At 37.4% G+C, this 19,663-nt stretch overlaps 1 protein-coding gene across 1 annotated transcript in view; it reads right to left on the reverse strand.

The window, feature by feature from the left end:
- The window catches only part of STARD13 (StAR related lipid transfer domain containing 13), a 305,199-nt gene that overhangs the window by 243,469 nt on the left and 42,067 nt on the right, over positions 1–19,663 (reverse strand). Inside the window, exon 2 of the mRNA XM_059826737.1 lies at positions 14,702–15,614. Coding sequence (XP_059682720.1) covers positions 14,702–15,457 — 756 coding nt within the window. The 5' untranslated portion in view covers positions 15,458–15,614. The remainder of the gene's footprint in view (positions 1–14,701; positions 15,615–19,663) is intronic.

Below are 19,663 nucleotides of genomic sequence, written 5' to 3' on the forward strand. Positions count from 1 at the left end.
TCAGTTCTTATTCAATGATTTTATAGGATTTGTGTCACTCATCTCACATGCTGTTATATTTTTTCATAAGGAGGAAAGGGTTTTCTCAACAGCTTCTGTTTAGGTGTCAGCCCTGCCAAGTTGCTCCTCGCAGAGCCTCGATGCATTCAATGGACTTCGTTAGAAGCCCATCTCTAGTGGCTAAGGATCAAGACAAGGATGTAGTTAGTTCCTTTCTGAATGTCAGTCAGGGGGAAGAGTATTGCGTTAAGAACAGACACATAAAAGAAAATAATTATCTTATGTGGCAAAACTGCAGCAGATAAGTACATCATTGAAAATCTTTTCTGGGAAAAAAGTCATTAGGAGTGAGGAAGTAAACTAAAGATGTCTGCAACTAAAGATACAGTTTAACACAAATAGTAAATTATTTTTTTTTTTAAGTTTTGAATTGGCCAAAGTTAAAGGGAGGTGGGAGTAAGTCTGAGTATGCTGTTTAAATCAGAAATATCGTTATACTTGGTTACTAGATAAAACTAGCTCCAGGGATTATTTATAGTACATGTACATTGTTCAGTTTTAATGTTTTGTATCCCCTGTTTTGAGAGGGCTTATGAGTTACAGCATTTCAATTATAAGAAGCTTGTCAAAATGACATAAGGATACTGATCATAGCAACAAATAAATCTCCTTGTGTAAATTTTTGGAAGTGAGAGAGATGAGTGAAGAGGCACAGTTTTCTTTTCATTGTCTAAGTCTCTTAAATGCCTGCACTTAATCAGATGGGATCTCCCTCTGGAGCTCTTCAAAGACACCAACGTCTTCTCCTCTGACTGTATAAGGAATTTATGTGCTTCATTTGACAGACTGCTTTCTCTATAATGTGGAAACTGGATACATTCCCTAACACCCAGATCCAGATAATATTCTGCTCATGTCTTAACTCTGTATTGAGGCAAGACCTGGTGTGCACCATCTCCACTCCCACTCCCTCTTGTCTTCCTCTCGCATCCCTCATTTCTCTGGGAAGAAAATTAAACTATGAGAGCAGCAAGCCTACTCCACCAGGCCCAGTGGATGATCAGGAACCATAGATATTTAAATATCTAAATTTTCGATGAAAATTAATTGCCTAAATTATAGAGATCAGATTTCACACACACACACCCACCGCTAAAACCAGCAAAAGCTTTCAACCTGGAGAAGCGTATAGTCTTATACATGAAGTTTTGAACAGGCCACAGGCTCTATCAGTGACACTTCTTGCAAGTCACTTCTCTGTGTTTCTGGATTTTTTTTTCACCACCCTTTGTTTGGTAAACTGAGATATATGTTCCTGCTACCTGCCTATGCTAAAAGCCACAATATCAGGCATGCTACTGTAATACTCTGCTGTAGGTTATGCTCTTTCTTTTTCCTTTAAACAGTAAGAATACTCATGGCAAATGCAGAAACTAAGAAGCTGAAGGAATTACGTAGAGTTCAAATGCTGAATGTAAGATCATCACCTGATGCACAAGAACAATCATCTGTCTGTGCATGCATATGCTCTTTATTATATCCCTTATTAATTTATGTAGTAAGTATTTTGTCTTATATTTTGAATTGTTAATGCTAGTTATCTGCTTAAAGCTTTCAGAATTTTAACTACTTTTCTTCTTTCAGAGATCAGAAACACATAAATACCATGTGACTGATAAAAACAACTTTCAGAAACTTAACTAGTCATGGTATTTGTAATTCCTAATGGTATTTGTAAACAGCTGAAGCCTTGTCTTGCTGGGAAAAAAACAAAAAACGTAACGGTGAAGTATGTGGAAATGTATTATTACAGCATAATGTTGACTTGCGTATTTTGCTCCCCTTGGACATCTTACTTTATGAAGACTCTTTCATGGCTTTTTTAATCATAAAATGAGAAACAGAATAGTGATTACAGATTTTAGCATGTGCTTTTTGTCTTGGGAAAAAGATAGCTCCGTTAAAAACCATAAAACACATTCTGTTAAACAAATCAGCTTGATCTCAATTTTGAAGAAAAGTTGCCTTGATAGATAGCCTTAGGCATCATTCTTGGAGAAAAAGAATAATTTCTGTATCCCCAGAGCATGTAAACATCTTGCTTATACCATATAAATATTTCTGTATAACAGAAAGTTTGGAGATTGTGGCCTACTGCTCAAAAAATCTGTCTTATTTTAAGAGTATGATGGTCACTAAACAACAATGACTACTGTTACCAGAACCTTAAGGCTCAGACAAATTCCCTGTGCCCTTGCTTCAGACATCTTCTGTTGGAATGAGCGGGGTTGAGAGAGAGGTGGTCTGTAGCAGCTGCTTTTATAACCTACAGGAGTTTTGCAAATCTTCAAGACACAAATGCACTAAAGATGTTCTGAGGCAAGTGAAGCTGTAAGCATGAGCCTGTCCCAGCGTTTGCACTGTCAAGCTGAGGTTTAGCCTACCCATTATTGACTTCCAGTTTTAATATACATTATATTTTGAGTACTTTAGTGTTATTTGCACTTGCCTGGCTCTTTGTGAAGTACAATAACTGAAAACATTCGAAAATTCTGTTTATCTATGTTAAGGTATTTGGTAAGATTTATTTATATTTAGAAAAGTAATGGTTATTAGAAAGAACAGGAAAGCATTATTGTTTGGAATTACTCAGAGAATTATAAGAAAGAGAAAAAAAATGGCTGTGGGATGATTATCAGCAGTGATATTTTCTATTCACAAATATTTCGGTTCCCTGTGATAGGAAATATTTTAGCAAAACCCCATCGACCACAATAATCCAAATAAAAAGATCTATTGACATAACTCTGGCAAATAACCGAAAACAAACAATTCCTAGCCTAATTCAAGGCGGCTAGGACTTCAGCTAGTTCCTCCAATTATCTGCCTCTAACAAGGTTTAAAAAGTGTATTTTGAAATGCAAGAGACTTAACAATAGAAATAATAAGCAAAATCTTCCTAGCAAAACCCAGCATAATGTAGAATTGCAAGATTTGCGTGTTTAAAAGGCATATCTAGATACCCTCGCGGAGAAGGCTTTATGTGCTGCTTTCGCATTTCGGCTATAGCCAAACATTCTGGGATAAAAGTTGGAAGGATCATAGTTTGTATTTTAATAGTTTGTTTTAATGTAACACTTGAGGAACTTAAAAAAGTGACAAGCTCTCCCGCTTGCTCTCCAATCCTGCTCACCTCTGTATAGTCCTGTCGTGATATTGCCACCTTTTTCTAAAAAAACCCCAACAACATGGGGAGATGGGCTAGAGCACACTTAGAGTGAGAATGTGCATAAACTGATTAATAAATAGTTTAGCCCTGCGGGAAAAAAACTGAGTAGACAATGTAGAAACCAGCCTTGTTGCAACCCCCCCGATATATGTTTAAATTTAAAATTTAATATGCCGAAGTGATAGCAATTTCCTTTGGAATCTAAGTGATTTTTTTAAAATTTAATTGATATTTGTCAATTCATCAAACTTGAATTACTTTTCAAAGACAGCTTAATTTTGACAACCTTCCTCTGGGGAAAATACCTTTACCTGCCAGTTAAGCTATACAAGCTCCTTAGTAGCCCACCTAGCAAGCTGCTGGAGGCTCCTAACACATCACACACAGGCTGAGGAATTATTCACTGTCATGGAGAATTTTGAATCTTTGGGGAGTTTTTTTCTGAAGTGGAGTGACCCCAAACTTAAAAATAATTACTTCCTTTGCAACACTGAATGCTTTTATTTGCCATGACATACCTAGGAGGTTTTTCTGGGGTATATACAGCCAATTTTAAATTGGATGCATAAGCTAAATTTTCCCTCTTAATTTTGTCTAGTTTTCAACCTCATACTTGCTGCTTTTACACATTCATTCTAATTTGCATTGGAATGAAATGCTGAATGTCCTGAGCTGCTTGTGTGACCACTCCTTAGCATTTGCAACCATTTGAACACAATTTCCAAATAAGAAAAGAACACCTATCAAGAAGGTCTAGCCTTTTTTAGCTTAGATATCTGCATTCCATTTAATGCAACTTAAACTCATCTTCCTAAGAACTTTATACAAAATGGAAACATTGAACAGAAGAGAAGGTGATCTGAGATAAAAACTGTAAATGTATGCATTCCAACTTATAGCAATTCTTACTATTGTAGAGTTTGCTGTTATTTATTGTTTGTATTCATGGTAAATTCTTTTATTTAAAAAAGTTTTATATGAGAACATTGAAGTGGCAATTTCAGAGTTTGCTGTCTGTCATTCACATGCAAAGTGCAGGCTTTGTCATGTCTGAAAAGTTTGGTTTCAAAAGCATTTTCTGAGACTGTATAATGCACTTTGGCCTTCACTTCAGAAAGAACTGAGTTTGTCCCTGCTTGCTTGGAATACTGGGGGTTTCCCACTAAGGCTTTTTAAACCTGTTTCTTTCTTTTAGCATTCCTTTTCTTTTTTTTTATTTACTTCAGTGCCATTATATGTCCCCCAAGATAAGACTAAAACCATTAAGTCCTTACAAGGCTTGAACAATTCAAAATAGTACGTGATCTATACTATACAAAACACAAAATGGACGGCTATCTTGCTAGCCCTCTTGCATAAGAGCTACATGATAGTATTCCAACTTCATTTCAAAAAAAACAAGGTCTGTGGAATATTTTTATCTTCCAGGGGTAATCTTTTTTAGTTTAATCATCTTTCATCTCCCAAACATGATTTTTTCCATATATCTGTATCTATAGTTATTTGTAATATCTGAGTAAACTCTGATAACACAGCAGATAAAAGTATAGCTTGAGACGAACTCTGAGAGTCCAGATCCTTAGTTCCACAAATACTCGGTACTCCGCTTTCTGTCAGTACAGGCACTGACCTTGGTCAGGCATGTTGTTAATAAAAAGCAGCTTATTGCTGACTGCTCACTTTTTATTGCTATCTTGGCCAGCCTGTGTATTCTTTCTTCTAGTTATTGGCTTTGCATACTTTTATCTTGGTCTTGATGTATGATGTACTTATAGAATGGAATACATACAAGTTGCAGTGTTACATTGTCTTATTTCTTGGCAGGTTTAGCAGCTTTTCTGACATTTTAATGTAAGTAAATCAGTCCCTGACTAACTGCAAAGGCTTTTGCCATAGCACAAAACCATCATTACATAGCTACTGAAATTTCACCATTATACTGTTAGAATAGGAACAATAAATACTAACTGCAAAACTTACAATAGATTATACAGCATATCACTAAATACTTCATCACAAAGATTAGATTAAGGACAGACAATGTTTATCTGAATATACAGTATAAATAAGCTGTTAAATCTTTGACACTAAAACATTACCTATTCCAGACCCGATTTTTGAAACATTGGATTAAAAGTCTAAATGTCAGAGAATTTCAGAATCCATAGAAAGCACAGATAAAGAGAGCCCAGTAATACAATCCAAAAGTCTGGTGAGATTTTACTGAAGTTAATTTCTGGAAGAAAAATATTTCAGATGAAGTATTTGGCCTCAATGTCCTGTCTGTTTTATTTCTGGAGAACTCCAGGCTAATTCAGAGGAGGTTTCCCTTCACTGCACTGCAAAAGTCTTAGCTCTGAGATAATTCAAAACTGGGCAGTACTTTTAATTTGGACAAAAACTTGGATAGGTAAGAGCAGTCTATTTGCATTTTTATTAAAATGTAAAATACTCCATAGTTAGAGTGATTGTTAAGAAGAGTCTTGAGGGTGACAACATTCTCTCCTACAGAAAATAACCACGCAAGAATGTCATAAAATGAAATCTCAGATCCATCATCCTAAAACTTCTATGAAGGTCACTACATTGGAAAAAAGTTTTTATGTTTCTCCAAATTTTTTTCAAACATGGACCTCAGTGTTTGCACAGATAGCTGGTTATATGATAGCTGGTTATATGTCAGTACCAAAATGATCATAGATCCCTGGGCATGTCAAATCATATGACTGAGTCTGTGGTCCCATGGTACTACCAAGGAAATATGTCCATTGCGATACCAGGCTAACATTATTTTATCGGAATTTCACACAAAGAACGACCAAGGGATCCTAGGTATATCACTAGAATCTGATTTTATTAACTGGTCTTATGCTACCTAGGAAGAATATTCAAAAGCACCTAAATGCCTTATAGGAAGTGGCACAAACTCTCAGTGGGACTTTTGTGTGTGTGAGGAAATTTGTAACTAATTTTTCTTACTTCCTACTCAAGAACTTTGCCATATTATGAAATATACTTTCAAGGTTGTTAATTCAGTAACATTCTGTTACTTTTTTCTACACTGCAGTTCTATTGCTGGACTTGAAAAACATACCAAATCCTCACCTATCATCCAAACAAGCTTGAAAATGTGACCCAACCCCATCCCCTCACCTTTTGCGCAAGTTTCCAGTCTCACAAGTTGTTCTGCTTACTGCCCATCCCACAGTTTATCCAGAATCTCCATCTGCACTTTGAAGGAATATCTTAATTTCAATGGTAAGCAGATTAACAGATTTCTACATGTTTCTTCTGGTTCCCCGTACCTAAGACCTAGTCTGTAATTCTCGCAGGTGCCTATTCCCATGCTTTGACAGAGGAATGTAGTTCATCAGAGCATTGAATTAGACAGGGCTTATTTTCTGTTTACTTTTGCTCTACTTCTGTAGAAATAGGTGAAACACTTGAATGGCCTCACATTGCACAGGTTCCAGATATTTTCAAATATTTGTAAAGAAGAATCTTGTATGATGAATACTTTTCCCTTTTAGTATAATACACCAATTATGTTAACTATTTATTCTCCTAAAGCTTTAAAGATAAATATAAACCACGCAGTAATACTTTTGAACAGGCTAAAGTAGGAGTTCCCAAAATGTTGTTTGTGGGACCTCTTAATGTACATGTGGGACCACAATGAGGCTGTGCAACAAAATTTGTTGGCAGCACAGTATCTCCTCAGTAGGATAGCTACAGCTAGGATGGGCAGCATAAAAACTTTGTCAGACCCTGGTAGCAGATAGTTGCACTTTGGAAACTGCTAGCCTAAATATCTTTCATAATGTTATGAAAACTACTTAAGGGCCAAAGTTTTACACATTAACTTGAATAGCCCGAGGGTTTGACACTGTGCAATGTAACTCAATAATCTCACCTTCTGTAATTTCATATTACTTAATCCAGCACCAAAATGAAATATACTTTGTAAATTTTCTGAAGGAGTTTGAACGTCAAAGTGAGTTGTCTTTTTTACTAGTTATCTGATTTTCTTTATTATTTTGTCCTGGAATTTTAAATTTCTCAGAATCTCAATATATAGGTAACATAGACCATAGAGTATACATTTTTGGAGAGTGATGGTATTCTGCAGCACAAATTATTTCAAACTGCATAAAGGGTCAGCTGCAAAAAAGCCCTCTGAATTTTTTGAGTGCTAGTCCACCCATCACATGGAGGTTTGTTTATCAGCTTTGCTTTTGAAAAAGGATAGATGTTGTCCCCTCATATTATTACTTCAGGAGGATTTTGGCAGAGCCCAAGCTGGGACTGCTGACAATAGTTTATAGGATACTTCTTACAAAACCAGAGTGCATATGTTTTCTCCAGTCTTAACCCAGAAGCCATTGATGCCTGCTGAAGACTATCTCATGATTTGAAAGACAGGTATCTGCTGATGGCAAGAAAGTGCATCTTTTCTGGGGGCACATACATATTAATTTTTTAATTCTCTAGCAATGAACAACGAGTCACACATGTTTATTAATGCATGCATGCAAGTAGCGTGCAAGTACACTGAAGAGATAAGAGACAGTCATATTGATAGTATCTACATGTTTTCCTATGTGATTCCAATATACCAATTCTCTTCAATATGATCTTTCAGCATCTCCTTAAGTTACTATTCCTGACTTTACTGTTATTTTCCAAAGTGCCTATAATTCCACAGTAGGAACAGCCACGCAGGTAATTTCCACAGAAGTAAGATGCAAATTTGAATTTACTGCTCCCTCCATTCACAGTAAGTAGGACACAACAAATGCCATATCCTAATGGGAAATGGTTACATTATTAGGAATAGTGAGATTAGAGACAAGTGCACTCTATACAAAATGCTATGTTAATTGTTAGTCCCTCAAATTTGTGAAATTAATAAAATACTCTTTCTTTTAACTTAATAGTTAAAGTCCCTAAGCCAACATCTATCTGACTTTATTATTAAGAGCTGATTGTGCTTATTTATTGACTGATTATAATGCATCATTGCTAAAGTAATTAGCTGTTCTCCAACTCCTTTTCCAAGCAGGTAGAAAACAAGCATAAACGCTAGAAACTTTGCAAAGTTCAACTCACCGTGTCTCCACCTATCAGCTCTGGAGAATGTACAACTGAAATATAGAAAGTGCAAATCTCACAGACACACAAAGGAAATTAGAATGTACAAAGCTCAGTGCATCACTCCTGTCTTAGACAAGTCATTTCCCATTTCCCTCCCCTTAACTTCCTACTCTGTTCTCCCTGGGTATTGTTATTTCACCAGTCGGCTCTCCTACCTGGGTAGACATCCCATGTCTGCAGAAGATGAACAAAAAGGAGATGATAACAGTTTGCAACCATTCTCCTCCTCTAGTTTTGGAGTCTCAGTTTCATAGGGTGAAGAGAAGAGTAAACTTCCAAAGTATGGGAGGAATGGGAGAAGGAATTTGTGCTTCACTCTAATATGTTCTTTACTAGTTTTTCCTCTTATACAACTGAATTACAGAAGAAGAAACTATTTCAGGGCAATTTTCAGATGACTTAAATTCCACCCAAGTTCCAGTGCCTCATTAATGAAAACAGCGAAGTACCTCTCAGAAAAGTGCTTCAGAGTGGCACTGAGCAGGAATACAAGAGGTACAAGGATTTAGCAGAGTTTAAGCCATCCAAATATAAGGTGAGAAGCTTACTTTGGCAGGCCCAGTTACTGATCATAGTTGTAGGCTTGACTGCTGCTCTGTTTTGATTATTTAAATTGAATGAACTCAATCTAATCTGAATAAAGCAAATTCATTGTCAAAGACTTAAAACTTTCTGATTCCTTTCTCATTGGGTATGATTATTTGATTAAAATATTTACAAGCCACACAATAGAATACATATTTTTCAAGGAATCATAAGTAACTTCAAAGACTATGGCTTTGAATAATTTTTTGTGGATTTATCTCTCCCTGCATGTCTTGTCTATTTATCTTGTCTTGCTCCTTTGGTGAACTTCTGGTGTTTGTGAATAGAAGAATGAAAACACATGCCAGAAGCAGACAAAATGTAGGACAGATGCTATGGAAACTTCTGTATTACATCTCAGCAAATTATTGCAGCCTGAATCTGAACTCTCGTGATCTAAGCTGATACAATGATTATCAAACTTGTCACTCAGTAATGATTGTATAATAAGGATAAAATTTACCTAATTGTAGTACAAGGATGGAACAAGGAAATTAATGAAAATAAGTGAATAATCAAGGAAAGAGAAACTGGAAAGACAGATCATCCATCTTCCTTCCAGTAAAGGACTGTTTTCTGTAACCATGTCCAGAGTTCAGCTGGCTTAGCTTTAAATGTCAAAAGCAATGGAACTCTCACAAATCCCCTTTAGAACACTACAGTTTTACTTAAAACAAAGATTTACTCACGGTGAAAGGTGATGGCACAGCTACCCCATTAACACTACCCAGTGCTGTACACAGAGACTGGGTCTCCTGACATTGTACTGGCCACTCCCATGATGGTCCAGCCTCGTTCAAAAGTCTTTGAGTTTACAGTCTGAAGGCCAAATCCTGACAAAGATATTCATTGTGAATACTACCTTAATTACCTAAATTATCTGCTTGGGTCATCTTGTCTCCGTTACTCCTAGGGAGTGGTATCTCACTCTTTGTTTGACCCAGCTGAACAAGGCAACATTCAATGCAAATATTAGACCATCAGCGTCTGGCTTTAAACCAACAAGCAGGTTTGGTTTAGATCTTCCTAAATGTGTTGAAAGAGGCATGATGTAAATCTGTGTGAAACTTGAGGTCTCCCAGGTTCCTGTGTAAGGGTTAGCAGATTTGATGCTCTGGACCTGACACGCTGCTCACCAGCTTACACAGCAGAGATGGCAGAGTGCACAGGAAAATAGTATGACAGAGGCTTCCTTAATGGATTCCTCCTGAATTAGGAAGGACTCTTGTTTCTTTAAGGACAATTACTTTTCTAGGATTCTCCTGGAAGTTACACCTATATGCAACACTTGCCTACAGTTAATTCTTCAACCTTTCCAGATATTTTAGAGGTGACCTTGTTTCATCAAGCAGCAGCTCTAAGGAGTCCTTTGGAGAACTTTGAATGTCCAGTGGGGAGAGATACCCAGTATGTGGTCCTGGTGCAGATGCCGGGAGGCTGCAGAGGGGCTGCTGGAGCACCTAGCACGTCCTGATGGTTAGCTTTAAGGAGTTCCTTTCCAGCCCGTGGGCTTCCTGGCTTGCCTCCGTCTCTCTGGTACAATAGAGGAAGCTGTGACAACTCACTCAGATGCCCTAAATAAAGTCAACAGTGACAGAAACCTTTTTGGCTTTTATAATAGCTAAGATGGGCACCCCAAAGAGATGCTTTGAAACTGTCCCAGAGAGGATTTCCAGTTTGCTGCTGTGTTGGTAAGACTATGCTTGCCTTCCTGCAGCAGCCAACAACATTAGCAGGATTTCTGCAGTCACAGAGGTGAGGGAAGATCCATGATGATTCACTTTGTCAAGGGTATGATTTCATAATACTTCTTTTTGCCTAATACCTGTCAAAAATCTTCAATTTTTTACTTGACTGAAATGCTATTCCTGGAAGTAACACATATTGTTTTGAGACTGTGTAAGGATAGGATAAGATTACTGATGTAAAGTTTTATTGCAGTTCCTGCTTAAATATGGTTATCAGCTGGGTCCTGTTCAGTACAGTTTGCAGAAATGGCAGGCTAGAAAAATGTTATGTTTCAGAAGCTATTCTGAATAATTTATTGCCACTGCATACTGAGCTGGCTGCATGCACAAAGAGAATATGTAGTTTAATATGAAGACTTGAAGTAAAGCAAGCAAGGAAGAATGGCTCAAGATACCACTTCAGAATTGCTGAGAAAACCTCTGAACAGAACAAAAAGCACAATCATAAATAATATTAGAAGGGCATGAGTCATGTGAAAAAAAATCCCATTCAAGATAAAAGGGGAGTTTTCCAAGGAAGGTGGGCAGAGAAGACAAATCTATAATGAGGGCAGAGAAACTCACTGGTGGTGCTGTCTTAGCAATGATGTCACCTAGATCACCATCCCCAAATGAGAAATAACATTAACAATATTTCAGACATGTATATAGACTTGGTTTTAAATCTTCAAAATCTTGTTTCCCCAGTTGAAATAAATGTTATTTTTAATTTAAGAGCTCTATTTGGGCATTAAATGTACCACTGATTACAGACTCCTGACAAGGAAAAAAAGGTTGCCAAATTTAGATTTGATGAGAAAGCAGAGGAAATCTATGTGGTCTAAGGGTGGAAACTCAGGGACCACACTGAATTCATAAATTGAACAGAAGTGTTATTTATCTTGTACCACTCAGAACAGGCAGATGCTGTATGCTGTATGCCTTTGGAAAAAAAGAAAGAGCGGTTTTTTAATGGGCACCATTGTATGAATTGTTTTCAGCAGGGTTTCTTCCGCTTGTAACAGACTTGGCAGCATACACAAGTTGTATTTTTTCCATCTTCCCTCTACTTGTTTACTGTTCAGTGTACTTGGAGATTTGTCTCTGCTTACTAATTGGACTAAAACAAGAAGTTCAACAATTATCACTTAAGTGTGTGTAACAACTATTGAAGAGATTTGGACACTGGCTTTGCTCATCGTGACTGCCTGCAAGGGCCAGTGCTCCCCAGCCTGGAGAAGGTGACAGCCTTTCCTCCTTTCTATACATAAAATAGGAGATTTGCAGTCAGTAACAAGTACGTTTACTTAGGAATGTCCCTGCAGGGTAGATCGTAATCACTATTTCACTGTGAACTCTAGCAGCAAGGATTTAGCCAGGATCTCTGTCAGGGTGCTATGTGTGATAGCCTGTGTCTGTATGGCCGAGGTGATTTGTTTGTTACACTATTTTCAAGTCTAAGGCTTAGCAGTAATGGTTGATTTTGACAACATTTTTATGCCATGCTGTCTTTATTTAGTTAATTTCTTTCCACTAGAAAGACATTTTTCCACAGCCCCATTTTAAAGTAATAGAAATAAGTAACTTGACAATGACAAACATTTGCTTCAACCAGAGTCATCAGGGGAGTTTTTAGTCTGAAAAGTAATGCATGACTGCTGCTAAAATTTGAGAGACAAGATAATCCTTTTTTTTAATTCTTGGAGGCTTTCCTAGAATGATACATACTTATTTACATAGAAAAAAAAATCAAAACCAGGACTGCATCATTGCATCTGTACAGTTTTTGAAATGTTTTGACATATTCACTGAGATTTACTAGGTAATTTCACATGCTTGTCTGGCAATTTATAATCCATTATTTTGCACTACAAGCTGCATCCTTGAGTTTATTTTACAGCATAGACATAAAGTACACTAAATGACAACAGCCCCTGGCCTCTCCCTTTTATCTATGGGAATGACCTTCAGTAAACAGAATCCAAGGGATGTTGCTCATGCATTTTGATATATATTTATATTAATGTTTCTGAGTAAATGAGGAGGCAAGCCTTGGCTTAGGGTAGAGTAACAATACAATTATTTAATAAACCATGTGTCCCAAGAATCTCTCAGGGTCAGTGTTGCATCAAAAGGTGCACTGTTTTAGAACCATCTTTGGGCCTTGGTTTTCTAATATTAGCTGCTGAGAAAAAATTGTAACAATCTGGATTATTTCTCTGTGAGCTGATGGGTTTCCGCAGTAAAGTTGGAATATGTATGAAATACAGCACAAAACTCCCACTCAGTTAAGGGCAGAATTAGTCCCCCAAAATTGGACATAGATTAGTATTAAAGGAGAGAAGTAATTAAGTATTGTATACCATAATTTTGATGTTAATATGGGTATTATAGTCCAAATTCTACTTACTTTCATTTAATCAGAAATCAATGAAGCAACTCTGTGTTATAAGCACTAGAAGTAAAAGGAGAACTGCAGACAGAGAAAAATAAAACACACTCGGTAAAAGACTAGGACTCCACCCTGATTTTCAGGGCTTAGAGAAGATTTACGTGGAAAATAACTTTTAAAAGCTGGAGGAGAAGAGAGAGGAAGGAAAGGTATGCCTGACCTGCAGTTTAAGATTAATTTGTGCTGCAAGGTCAGGAACGCTGGAATTTTAAGGGTTTGTTTTGCCCACTATTTGGAGTCACTTCATATTTTTGTACTAGAGCTGAACTTCTCCAACGATAAACATTTTTAGCTCCAGGCATTTGGTTTGTCACCAGCTGGGAGGAGGGGGAAAGCCTTACTTATTCTCCAGACTAGGGAGAACTCACTTGGAAAGCTTCTGTTCCTCCAGTTCCAAAAAACACAGCTAATTTACTCAACCCTTTTTTTCTGGAAAGGTTATAGTTGGATGATTCTTGTTACAAAGTATTTTTTATTTTGTCCTAAATCTTCTTGTGCTTTCATTTTGGACCTTGGTCTATAAAGCATCATGATGTGTACCAGTACAGATACAAAAAAATCTATTTGTTTTATTTTCACAGAATCACAGAATGACAGGGGTTGGAAGGGACCTCTGGAGATCATCTAGTCCAACCCCCCAGCCAGAGCAAGTTCACCTAGAGCAGATTGCACAGGAATGCATCCGTGTGAGTTTTGAATATCTCCAGAGAAGGAGACTCCACAACCTCTCTGGGCAGCTTGTTCCTGTGCTCTGCCACCCTCAAAGGAAAGAAGTTCCTTCCCATGTTTAGATGGAACTTCCTATGACCAAGTTTGTGCCCGTTACCTCTTGTCCTGTCACTGGGCACCACTGAAAAAAAACTGGCCCCATCCTCATGGCACCCACCCCTTAAGTATTTATAAGCTTTAAAAAGATCCCCCCTCAGTCTTCTCCAGACTAAAAAGACCCAAGTCCCTCAGCCTTTCCTCATAAGAAAGAAGTTCCAGTCCCCTAATCATCTTTGTAGCCCTATTTTATTATAGACCAGATTGTGACCTGTCCTCCATATTATTTTAGTGAAATAAGAGTACAGAAAATACTGTTATTTAGAGGAAGCAGCGCTGGGGGTTACATGGCACAGCGCTACAGTGCCACTGCACTAAAAAGGGCCATTTTTCAGCATGAAGAAATATACTTTGCTCTCAGAGTAAACCTGAGCTCTATCCCTTTGGAATAGTCCATAGACTCAGGGAATATATGCTGTACATGGCATGATATATGATCTTGTAGGGGCAGGGGAAACTGAGCCAATGTTCCCATTTTAAAAATTAAGGGAAAACAGAAAACCAAAGTTTGAAGTTCAGGCTAATAGAAGTGTGGCCAATCTGAAGTAATAGATTTGTCCTCTGTAAAAACCTAGTATACTTTTACTGTAGGTTTATATTCTTAATTATGCAGTTAACATTAATTATCACTGTATAACAATTTGCATAACTACTCCTCCTCTTGTAACCAACCTTAAATGATGCCACTTATTTAAAATGCACTTGGAACAGAAGAGTAGCTTGTATTACCTCCAGCTCCATGTGGTTTTCTTCCTTGTCATGGTCCTTCAATTCCTTTTCAGAGTGATCATCGCAGTCTTCTAAATGACAAATGTGTTGATATTTAGTAAGTTCGTGTTTAGCTTGCCTTCTTTGAGAAACATTCCTTCTATGGAGACCGTTGAAAAATGCCTCATACAGTGGCAGTTCTGTAAACACATCATCATCATCTCTACCATCTGCTTCTTCCTCTTCAGATGAAAAATCTTCTGCTTCTCCCGCCTCACAAATATGGAGTTTAGTATTAGCTTCATGTGATAAAAATTCAAAATCAGAAAATGTGATAGCACTTGGTTTGTGTTTTATGACTCTGATCCCATAACTCCTTTCTGGTTTCTTGTCTGAATTTTTTCCTGTAAGGACTGGCCATTCTTCGTGTGAGGGAAGGTTTAAAGGATCTTTCTGTGGCTTGTGCCTTGCAGAACAGAGTAATTCTTCACAAAGGTGCCTTGTCTCAGACTGATCAGTGGCACTGACACACCCTGCAGCTGTGCCAGGTTGCAGGGATGTCTCATTGTGGTCTAATAAGAATGACGCAGACAGTAAACTCAACTCAGGCTCCAGAAAAAGATTCTGACATTCAGATGGACTTGCCTGTTTTTCTATCTTTCTTTGGTATTCTTCATACTTTGCTTCCTTTGGAGTTCCCAGGCACTTGGCAGATGTAAGATAAGGTGAGCCCTGTTCTTCTTCATAGATGTTAGTTTCCATTCCAATGAGTTTCATCCATCAGAGATCAAAATTACTTCATTGTTGGTTTTCTTAAGAAACATAGCTCCACATATGTAGCCAGAAAATGTCTTCTTATTTTTCCAAAACTATGATCACACAATCATTATTAATGCCTGGATTCTCATACAAAATATCTGAATCCTCTCTGCTCCTGAAAATTAAAAAAAAAAAAAAATTATTGATGGTAATACGCTTGCATCAGCAAAAGTAATCCGGAAACGTGAAATTCCTGTATCAAAGTTACTTAAAGGTCTCTTCAAAACAATTTGATGTATGCGGATTAAATGAACTTAGAACATAAGAACCTTGACTTGTTTACCTTAGAGACTAGGAAAGAACTGGCAAAAGCAGAAATGGTTTTTAAATATTGACTTTATGTTGATTATTGACATAATGGTTCAGAATCATTCAAAGTGATGTTAGCTATAAGCTTGTTATCAAAACATGCCTCTGTTCACTATACTTTTATTGTCTGTTAAATAATTGAAAACTTTTACACTGTTTTGATAAAGCTAGTGAAGTGTCATAGGGAAGAGCAAGGAGCCAAAGTAATCAACAGAAAAGAAAGAAGATTTCAATATAGGTATAATTTTCTGTCTCTCGGCTTCTGTGAATTGTCAATGCAGTCCAGAACCTGTCCATTTCCAATAAATTTGCAAAGCAAAAAGAGAAGGCTAAAAATACAGAGAGCTTCAGTGCTACATCAGAGTTGGCCATGTCTGGTTTAAATCAGTCTTAACTTCTGTGCTTACATCTAGGCTGTGCACCTCCAACACACGGGAAGAAGAGAGCAGCTGAAGAACCAATCTTGCATCACTGAATAGCTTACATCCACCCATATATGTAATTTACTTTTTGTGACAGATTGAATATTGATAGTATTTATTTTAATGATTGTTTCAGTACTCCATCTGTGAGAGAGCGAAGCAGAACAGAAGCTTTTAAAAATAAAAAGAGAAGCTTAAGCCTTTGATGTATGTGGCAAACCTGTCAGTGATGAGGAAGACATGTCAGAAGGCAGCACTGTGATTGTCAAAGTGGGAAGCAAGCAAAGTAAGATGCTGGCATGGGACCTGCCTCTCACTGCACGTGCCATAAACTGAGCAATGCACACCAGCTAGGCATATTTTAGTGCCAGTTAGTGTATATTTTAGTGTTATAGACATACATTTGGTAACAGAAAGAATACTGGTACACATACAGAAAATTTGGAATTATTATATTACCTTTGTCATTTGAACTGCAGCTGTAAAAGGTGTGAGCATGCAGGTGCACACTGTTTAGCTAGACTTCCTCTCAGCTATTGCTAGCTATTTAAAAGTCAGACATCATTGTAAGCAACTGTCTAGCCTCCTGCTGGAGTCAGTGGAGAGAGAAAAATGCTTCCGGAAGGTAAATGCTCTCACTTATCTTGGATACCTTTTTGACAAGGGATGAGCCTCCCTCCTGGCATGACTGCCTTATCCAAAACTATGGAAGAAGTCTAGTCAAAAAGCTTACACTGATCACCCAACTTTTAGAGGGACAAATAAAGGCAAGAAGAATCTCACCCCATATCTTTGTTACACAACAATAATAGATTACATTGTCTACATGTGAATAAGAAACCTACTTTTGAAGCCCTTCTTTTCTCAGCTTCAGGTTAGCCATCTACACAGCAATGACTTCACTTTCAGGAGTGCCAAACACCCTTGGTTATCCCTACCATTAAGTGAAGTAATTGAGCACAGTGTCTTTGAAAAAGCAAACACATTTCCACATTTGTAGAGAATGATTGGAATAACTAACATTTCACATAATATTTTGTACAATTTGGGCAGAGTGCAAAAGCCTCCTGCCATTTCAGGTGAATATTGAGTATTATCTGTGCTTCCCTATGAGTCATGACCTTTGTTTTTCAGTCCCTGGCCCCCTCTGATATAAGGCATGCTGCTAGCACCCACACTTTCACCATGCAGACCAAGGTATAAGTGGAGAAGATTCACCTAGAAGACTCCCCAAAAGGCAGCAAAAGAGCTTTGGCCTGGCTGCCCACACCAGCCTGTTGCCATCAGGTGAGAGGATGGGTTGTGTTCACCAGCCATTGCTGCTGGTGGCTGCCCTGTTCCTCACCTGTTGGCAGTTCCAGAAGAAGTAACAATGCTCAGGTCTCCAGGTCTACCCCACAGGCTCTCTTTCACAGCTTCACCTTTTCCTATTGTCACTCTTCCCTTTCTGGCAGAAATTGTCCATCCTTGGCCTGTTCCCTGGACCCTCTTTAGTTCTGGTAATGCTGTCAAGCAGGCTCTGCTGTGATGACACCTGCAGGAATACAGCTCTGTGTTCACAGGACCATCTTTGCTGTAGCAAACCCAAAATATAGCAAAAAATGCTCCAGAAGAAGCTACAGAAATTCTAAAGTAGGCAAGCATGGGATAAGTGAATTACATATTTTTTATTTCTAATATTTTAGCACAATGCTTTAGACTCCAAAACATGAATTATCATCCCTGCAAAAATTTGTATTTTTCATTATCTCTGTATATTCTTAGCATTTAAAATAAAGGTCTAGCTTCTTTTAAAATTTTCCTAAGTTCTTTCTCTCAAATGATTTCCAATTTTACAGGATGTGGCGTGAAGATATAATTTTTAGAGTTTAATTACAAAAGGCATGAAAAAGATTTTCCATTTGTTAGATTTGCTTACTCTATTGGACTCTCTCTTTTTTTGATTTTTCCTGTGATGAGACTGGAACAAAGAAAGTATGCAAGAGCAGGCTGGTTTTGTGCAAGTATGGCAAGAAATCTCTGAAGAGGAAGTAGTAAGAAGTGAGAGTGTGAGTTTACCCTTACTCATCCTGTGGAACACACCTCTTTACTCAATCTAGCAGTAACTGGGAAAAAAAAACCCCTTACACAAAATATCAAATTCCGTATTTTATAAAGAGTTACACATAGACATTTATAGCTCCTAAAAATGGAGCATTTTTGGCAGAGCTGTGGATTGGGAAATCCTGCCCATAAACCTCAGAGAGGTCTGAACATTCAGAGCTAAATCTGTACATGTCGTAAAAGGCCTGTAACACAGCCCTGCAAAATAAGATAATTCTCACCATGATTCTGAATGTATGCACTTACAAGTTCTGAAAAATAATAATCTTTCTGGGAAAGGTCTTCAAGACTTTATAAATAGGGAAATTACTTTCATGTGCATACGTAATTCTAAATATGTACTGTAGCATTAGCTCTACTGGTAGGCGCTGGTGTAGGTAAAGATGTTGTTGAATAATAAAAGTCTCTTGGGTATATGTGTGGTTTTTTCCAGCTAGAAGGGAAATCTGGGGGCTACCACAGCTAACTGTCCAACCAAAGCTGACTCCAAAACAGCTTAAGAAAGAGCACAAAAGAAGATACACAGGATTATTTTTTTTAAGCTAAAATGTGAAATGCATAACTGGGTGTAACAACTTCAGCTTTTTACACACATGACTTTCAAACTTACAACCTGAATTTTATTTTCTAAGGAAAGCTCCTTACAAATCAGCAATAAATTAATACTGATTTGTGATACAGCTAGTGAAATGCTATGGAAGGAAAGTTCTTACATGGTCTGGCACAAGCAAATGCGTATGTGCAGAATCACAGATAAATTTTTATGTATCGTTCTCTATTGGCTTGATTCTCCTTTGCCCAGATGACTAAAATTTACATTAAAATTCACCAAAATTTGCACAGAGATCACACAAAAGGCATGTATCAGCCTTAAGCATTCAACAGGAGGATTTTATAGAGACTTTAATATTCATAAACTCATTTCTATTTTCTTGAGTCAGTACAAGGAGGATTATTTTCTGGGGCAAATGATTATGCTTTATTTCGTAGGGTTACTATAATAGCAAGTCACCTAAACTAACTTTTCAAACATTGCTTAAATTAGTGCCTTTCAATTCCCATTATGTATTTTGGCATTACAGAGCATGTGAACATGTGGAATTTTCTTACTTCTTTAAATTAAATTTAAACTTGAACTGACATAGTAAACCAGCAAATCAAGTCCTGATCTTGGCTGGAACAGTACACCACTGATCTAAAATAATTTTTTACCCCTCAGCCCCTAATGCATTTGTTTCCCTTTCACAATGACTTTGCTTAATATTTCCCATTGACTTAAACAATCTTCCCCTCAAAAATTAAGCAAACAAGCTAAGAGAATGTGAGACAC

Source organism: Gavia stellata, chromosome 1, assembly GCF_030936135.1.
Source record: "Gavia stellata isolate bGavSte3 chromosome 1, bGavSte3.hap2, whole genome shotgun sequence".
Lineage (NCBI taxonomy): Eukaryota > Metazoa > Chordata > Aves > Gaviiformes > Gaviidae > Gavia > Gavia stellata.